The 7,500-nt window shown below is 41.8% G+C and overlaps 2 protein-coding genes across 4 annotated transcripts in view; both read left to right on the top strand.

The window, feature by feature from the left end:
- Positions 1–4,029, top strand: part of fbln5 (fibulin 5) — an 18,857-nt gene extending 14,828 nt beyond the window's left edge. The window contains exons 10-11 of the mRNA XM_063183489.1: positions 538–733; positions 2,277–4,029. Coding sequence (XP_063039559.1) covers positions 538–733; positions 2,277–2,438 — 358 coding nt within the window. The 3' untranslated portion in view covers positions 2,439–4,029. The remainder of the gene's footprint in view (positions 1–537; positions 734–2,276) is intronic.
- Positions 4,030–4,094: 65 nt separating this feature from the next.
- LOC134434858 (tandem C2 domains nuclear protein) overlaps positions 4,095–7,500 on the top strand; it is a 16,333-nt gene continuing 12,927 nt past the window's right edge. Inside the window, exons 1-6 of one of the 3 annotated variants that reach the window (XM_063183490.1) lie at positions 4,095–4,303; positions 4,427–4,514; positions 4,620–4,805; positions 4,966–5,124; positions 5,887–5,972; positions 6,978–7,053. In XM_063183490.1, coding sequence (XP_063039560.1) covers positions 4,445–4,514; positions 4,620–4,805; positions 4,966–5,124; positions 5,887–5,972; positions 6,978–7,053 — 577 coding nt within the window. In that variant the 5' untranslated portion in view covers positions 4,095–4,303; positions 4,427–4,444. Of the gene's footprint in view, positions 4,515–4,619; positions 4,806–4,965; positions 5,125–5,886; positions 5,973–6,977; positions 7,054–7,500 lie in introns of all 3 variants that reach the window. The other 2 variants (XM_063183491.1, XM_063183492.1) reach the window with 2 other exon arrangements.

Raw genomic sequence — 7,500 nt, forward strand, 5'->3', positions numbered from 1 at the left:
TATTATTTTCTTTTCTTTTGGGTGTTTTTGGGCTTTTGATGATCACTTGGCGGAGCCTTTAAGAGCCCTCCCAATACTGGTGACGTATTATTATTTTGGGAACACTGATGATGGGCTAGACCCGTAACCCACGTTTTGTTTTGGCTTCTCTTTATTTTCGGCTTTTAATACAGTTTCACTGATAGCATCCAGCTCCTGTGTGCGACTCCTTTTTCTTCCCACTTTATCTTTGCCCATTAACATGTAATCAAATGTTTTCAAATAATCCACCAAAAGCCTCTTTGTGGAACATTGAACATCCTCTTGACATTGTCATTGTCTGTTACAGACTGTTTAGTTCACAACTTAATCTTTATCTTTCTCTTTCTCCACGTTGCTCCATCTCTGTGTGTGTGTGTGTGTGTGTGTGTGTGTGTGTGTGTGTGTGTGTGTGTCTGTGTGTGTGTGTGTGTGTGTGTGTGTGTGTGTGTCTGTGTCTGTGTCTGTGTCTGTGTCTGTGTCTGTGTCTGTGTCTGTGTGTCTGTGTCTGTGTCCTAGTCAGTGCATGTGCTCGGCTGAGAACCCTGCCTGCAGGAATAAGCCGTTCACTATCCTGTACCGGCACATGGACCTCTCCTCTGGCCGCAGTGTGCCCGCGGACATCTTCCAGATGCAGGCCACCACGCGCTACCCTGGGGCCTTTTACATCTTCCAGATCAAGTCTGGCAACGAGGGCCAGGAGTTCTACATGCGGGTGAGTCCACGCCATATGCTGATATGCTGAAGTAAAAGCGTGCGTTTGATAAAGTAGCTGTTGGCGGAATGGTTTTGGCATGAGAGTGTTGCAGATTGGAATGCATTGGGAAGAATCAGGTTAAGGGGAGCCAATACTCTCCAGGACCAACATCCTTGACTGAAGTGCCCTTTTGCGAGGCATCTTACCCCCTATTTACTGGAGACTATCTATGTAATGCAAGGCACTGTTGATAAGACTGTGTGATAAATGTAATGCACTGTAGTTGCATTATGTAAGAGGTGGGCTGATGGCAAAGGGTTTTGTTCCTTGCTGAGGCTGTTTATAGAGTTCAACTGTGAGCAAACTGTTGTTTTGAGAGCCAAAAGCCCAACTGGGAAACTCCAACTCCCATTTTTATTGTGACACAGCACTCCACAGCACACCAGTTTACACGGACACGATACAGAATGAAATTGCATTTATGCCTCCCTGTGCAATGGCGCCCAAAAGGGAGCAGTGCGAAGGGACTGTACCATGCTCAGGGTACCTCAGTCATGGAGGAGAATGTGCGAGAGCACTGGTTAATTACTCCCCCCAGCAACCTGGCAAGTCGGGGTCGAACCGGCAACCTTTGGGCTACAAGTCTGTTGCCCAAACCGCGTACCCATGACTGCTATGAAGGTGTGCAGCTACCTTTTAGCCTTTAGACTTTAGACTTAAAGGGGTATGCCACTATTTTGGGGCTTAATACAGTTAAAATCGTTGGCTGGGGTTTATTAAGGTGGTAAAGTGTCTTATTTTTCATGTAAGCCGTTGTCTTGCTGTAAGACAAGTTAAAAGAGGGAATATGTCGCTAAGCTAGTGAAAGTCAATGTATCCGTGTAGCATGCTACAATGCTACACGGATACATTGACTTTCACTAGCTTAGCGACATATTTCCTCTTTTGAATTGTCTTACAGCAAGACAACGCTTAACATGAAAAATAAGACACTTTACCACCTTTATAAACCCCAGCCAACGATTTTAACTGTATTAAGCCCCAAAATAGTGGCATACCCCTTTAAGGTTTTGCCATTCTGCTACAGATATGGGTGAGCAGGGCAGCTGAATGCCAAGTCATGTCACCCTGCATGATGTACGGCGTGAAGTCATGTGCACTAGAGACGCTGGCCAGAAGGTGGAGTCGTCAGCATGTGTAGTGTTTGAGAAGGATCAGAGCGTTCACACAAAAGGGGAAACTTGTGGCAAATAATATTTGGCTCTCGACAGTCAAGGCATTCATTAATTAATGATGAATTATCAGCTACTGAAAAGAAAGTAATTTCCTTTGAGGACTCTGAACCTGAAATTGAAAGGAAATGTGCTCATGAGTTTGTTTACTAGAATGGTATCAAAATGAGGAAATGACTAGTGGGTAAAAAAAATCAGGGGACTTGTTTTCCCTCTTTAATTCGAAAACGACCTCTTTATGTGCCTATTATATTGACAACATCTGGTTCATGTGCACATCAATTTGAGTGACGCTGGCAAGTAAGGCATTCATTCTTCTTCCAATACAGCAAACGAGCAGTGTCAGCGCTACCCTGGTGCTGTCTCGACCCATCAGGGGTCCCAGAGAAGTGGTCTTGGACCTGGAGATGGTCACCGTCAACAATGTGATCAACTTCAGAGGGAGTTCCATCATCCGGCTCAGAATATACGTCTCGGCACACCCCTTCTAAAGAAAAAACAAAGAAGGATATGGCCAGATACTCTGTCCATCAGACCTCTCCATTCTCAACTCCTACACAACTCAACATCACCCCCACTCTCCCTCCCTCCCTCCACTACAGTGTAGTATCTCTGCCAGGACCCTTGGTCATACATTCCATATATGGCAGCTCGAGTTTGTCCACATGATATGCGAATCAGCATTTTTCTTCAACTATCATTATGTTCTATTTGTGAATGTGTGAGTGAGTGTGTTGGTATGAGTGCTGGAGACGCTTCCAGTCTCCTAACAACTGGACACTGTATTGTTACATGGCTGCCTGCTCAAAAAGCACTTCCTCATCCATGCTGAAGGATATTTATGTTTGAGTAACGTACGTTTTTTTTGTGCTTTTTTTGTTCATGTCTGTTTGGTTATTGCCCTTCTACACACCTCAGGCGGCCCCTTTAAGAGTTAAAAGAGTTCCCTCTTTGTTGTTTTTGTTGTTGCTGTTGTTAAGAGTTAATAGAAGCTCAAAATGTGCAACTTAAGTCCAAACCTTTGTTGTTGTTACACACCTTGATTTTCCTGTATCTGTTGCATCTTAGGTTTTAGGGAGTGTGGTGAAGTATTCTGCACACTGGGCATTAGCTCCAAAAATATAAACTTTATTTCATTTGTATACTTTGTAAACGGCAACGTTTTGATACAACAGTGGGATCCCACTGTTTGATCGAAACGTTTCCGTTTATAAAAATGAAATCAAGTTTTTATTTTTGGAGCTAATGCCCAGTGTGCAGACCACTTCATCACACTGTCTACCACTTTTGTCTGGCACCTGGATAACTGCTTTGTGGATGTGCGCACCCCAACCTCCAAACATCTTAGGTTTTAGGAAAATGAACTGTGAAAAACCAATCATAGGCTGTGATGACAGAGGCCTTAATGCTCAATGTCAGAAGTCAGATATGAGGTCAGTTGGAATGTGCATTAACTCTGTTCAAGGCCCGTTCACATCTGCTACGGCAACTATAAAGATTTAAACAACTTAAACTTTTTATAAAATAGTTCGGATCACTTTCAGAGCATTTTTTTAAACTGTAACATAATGTCAGCCAATCAGAGTTCTTTAGAAAGTATAGATGTCATGTCCCTTTGCTTGTTGATGTTCATGACAGGCATTATCATTCATAAGTGTGAATGGAGATGTATTAGTTGTCTTTATAGTTACCGTTGTAAATGTGGACTGGACTTAAAAAGCCCTGTCCATTCATTGATGCTTTTGTGCAAGACATGATTCTGACTGTTATGTTTTTTTTCTGTACAGAATTAATTTGATCAATTCAAATGTTTTTTTTTTTCTGGACGAAAGATTTTTGTCTGCTTTTTATTATTATGTCGGCCTACTATGTTTTTGTTTATGAATGATGTCCCCCCAGAGAGCCTGGTCAGTGTAATAAAGATATACTTGACCTGAATACCGTTTGTGTTACTGATTAGTAAAAAAAAAAAAAAGTATAACTGTTCATATATTTAGGCCTATAGAAATTTATGCCAAATATGGTGGTCAGGTATGTAAACAAAAAGGTATTTCTTCCCTAAAAAATTAGGCAAATTATTTTGGTGTATTGTAAAATATGAAATATGAAAATATGAAAAACTACACAGTTCCCAGTTCCCCATAGGCTATTTACTGATCCCAACCACGCCTTCACTTGGTCATGACGTTTGTGTTGTTGACCAAAAAAAAAAGCATGCCTCTGGAAGGCAGGCTGAACTCGGCGGGCGCAGTGACCCAGCGGTTGTAGTGAAAAGTTGTCAAATAATGGACTCCACAAAGGTGGCTCTGAATTCCACCTGCTTTTAGTGTTAACTGCGACGGAGGCTGTGTTGCAGGTAAAGGCGTTTTCATTCTCATTATTCACCGTTGTGGATTTGTATTCTGTTTTTCACTTTCTGTTAGACATCATGATGATTTGGTTTTAAAAGTTGCGTGGTGGTTTTTGTTAAACTTTCTAGACACAGCACTTCTTTATCATGGCAGCGGAGTGTATAAAAGATTGTTGCCGTTTCTTTCAATCCAAAGAAGACGAACCTGAACCTGAAGGTGGGTGCGCTAATTTAACAATTAGGATAGAATTCGTGGCTTTTCTATCTCAACTTATTTTATAGCTGTTTTATAATTGTCAATATACTATTCTCCCTTCTAAAGCAATTCCATCGAACCAAGATGTTATTCGGGAAGATATCAAGAAATCATTTGGGGTGTCTGAGGACTATCTCTTGTCCAAATTGCCTCCGGATGGGAAAGAGGTTCCTTTCGTGCTTCCCACGTTCAAGCCCTCTTACATCCAACCACAGGGCGCGCGCTACTCCAACTACCCAACGGGACAGCAAGGTATCTCTTCGCACCTGTACTGTTCTTGTATGTTTAGAAAACATTTACAACATAAAAGTGCATCTTCACAACTAACTGAAATAGTTTCGTTAGAATACGTTATAACAGTTGCCCAATTTGCTGATTTATGTTGTGCCATCGATGTATCTGTCCACTGCAGGCTCAGCAAGGAGTGCATATGCAGAAAGAAAAGCTGAGATTTTGGGGATCAGCACCAAAGCCTATGACATCGACCCTGCAGCCATTCCTGCCAGTCACACAGTTTATCACATCTCCCCTGGTTCAACTCTGGAAGATAAATCTCTTCTAACAACGCCAGGTAGACACTACTAGTACAGTAGCCTACTAGTGAAACCAGTTTTCTTATCTACAGTAGCCTAGACGTCTTTCTATATGTAGCTACCAACTTTGGTGGTTTTAGATTTGAGCTTTCTTTAGTGCATAGGGTTCACAGTGCCAATGAAATGAGCGGAATGATTACAGTATCCCAAGGGGAGTTAATTTGTGTCCTTATTGTATCATGTGCATTATTCACAGGCCATTACAGTCTTACAATGTTTGCACTTGTGACTTGACTTGACGTATCAGCTTTGCCCCATCAAATAATATGCAGCAGTCCCAAGGAAAACACTTCAACAATAGATTTTATTTTTCCATTACCATTAACCACAAAAGATAGGGCCGGCCCGTGCGCACAAGTCCAGAGCAAACATTCCGGTGGACGCGTGACCACACTGCAGCTGTCAACTAGGACTCCAAAAAAATGTGTTTTTACTTAGTCTTAAACCAATCTGTTATTTTTAACCTAGACCAATTTGACCTTTTGGCTTTAAGTCTCATTCCTCCAAGTTGACATCACGAGAAAGGGTTTTGTGAATTGCAAATTCAGGTGTCCCTCAGGTGAATAGTGTCCTACTGGCCAGCCTCTCAGCTTCATGCTGAGGGGGAACGAAAGCAGGGGTCAATATGCTTTGTAATAATCGCTATTGGCTTTACAGGCTGTCCACTGAAAGCATTGGTCAATTGGGGGAGCATGTTGTTGACGTGGAAGCTTAATAAAAGAGTTGTCCTTTTTTTCCAGCTCAAGATCTGAAACCCACGAGACAAAGGCTAAGTGCCTCAATGTTTGACCTGTCTGGTCCTAGTCCTCCCCCCAGTTACATGCAGGTGAGTTCAATCAATTTTGTCTTGGTAAATACAATATTATCCTTAACTGGAAGGAACATACATAAATTCCCCTAACTGTCCAATTTGTTTCCTGTTTCCTTCTTCTTTTATTTGATATTGTGTATTTTCAATCACCTGCTCACGTTTTCCTCCTTTCCTTTTCCGATAACGACTTTCCATTTATTTCCATTGCTTTTTAATTGAGGCACTGATGTGTTTTAGATTAAAGCTACGCAGTGAAAAAATCCAGTGCCAATTCAACACTTAAATAGTACTCTGTGGCCAAATACAATTTAGAAAATGTTAAATCGACTTACAATGGGTTGAATTAGCACTACATTTTTACTGTGTAGTAGGCTATTTACACCACTGAGGTGCTAAGTAAATACTTTTCACAAAAGCCCTATTGGGCGTCTCTGGGCAAGGTGCCTCTGTGGTGTTACGTAAAGATTATTTTAGTCAGCTTGTCACCACCTCTACATTAATTACCGGCCGGCGCTGAATCGCAAGGCCCTCCCTAGTGCACGATAACACTATCAAATTCCCAGGCTAAGATACACACCTGTGCGCTAACCTTAGCAGGTTCAAACTACCACAAACATGTTTTATGTGTACTTTATTCATCACAAGCTGTGTGCAGCCCTGGACTTTCATTAATTGAACATAGCATTGCATGATATTTAAAGACACTCGTATCCAATGTTACTTACCAAAAAAACCATAAACAGCTATATATATGTGTGTAGAAATGTAAAGTAAGCAAGACATAAAAGTTAGTGCAGCCAGGGTACAGGAATCTGATAATGGAGTTTTGTAGCAGAAGGAAGCCCTCTCAGGAAAGAAGTTTTCACAAGCTTCTTAAAGGTTGAGAGAGGTGACCTTCCTCTTATAACATTGTATTTACCATTCACATTTTGGTGTGTTTTTCCATTTGTGAAGAAAACTCATTGAAGTGTGTAAGTGACGTGTCTGAAGTGAATGTAATGTGTCTTGTGTCTCCTATAGAGGTATGACTCGGTGTCCAGTGTTCCGAGCAGCACGTCCTCAGTAAGAGATTCCTTTGGAAGCAGTCGTAGCCTAGGTAACCAACCGCTCATGCCGCCACAGTGCAAACACACACACACACACACACACACACACACACACACACACACACACACACACACACACACACACACACACACACACACACACACACACACACACACACACATTCCTGTGCTTCTCTCCTGAAGCCACAGGGACACAAATGCTGCAGTATTCCCAGACAATTTTACTAGCGCTATGCTTATTTAACTTCAGTTTTATTTCATTTTAGAGTTTGTTTATTCATTTTATTATCACTGCAGTCGATGTCAGGGGAACTTTTTCTCAGGAGAGAGCGAGAGAGAGAGAGAGAGAGAGAGAGAGAAAGAGAAAGCTGTGAGGTCTCCTTCATTAAGTGGATCTAAATAATATGCATACACATTTGTGCTATTGTGAAAGTGCAGACAGTGTAATTACTTCCAAATGGACTCCCTCTATTGGA

This window comes from Engraulis encrasicolus, chromosome 19 (genome assembly GCF_034702125.1).
Source record: "Engraulis encrasicolus isolate BLACKSEA-1 chromosome 19, IST_EnEncr_1.0, whole genome shotgun sequence".
NCBI classification, from domain to species: domain Eukaryota; kingdom Metazoa; phylum Chordata; class Actinopteri; order Clupeiformes; family Engraulidae; genus Engraulis; species Engraulis encrasicolus.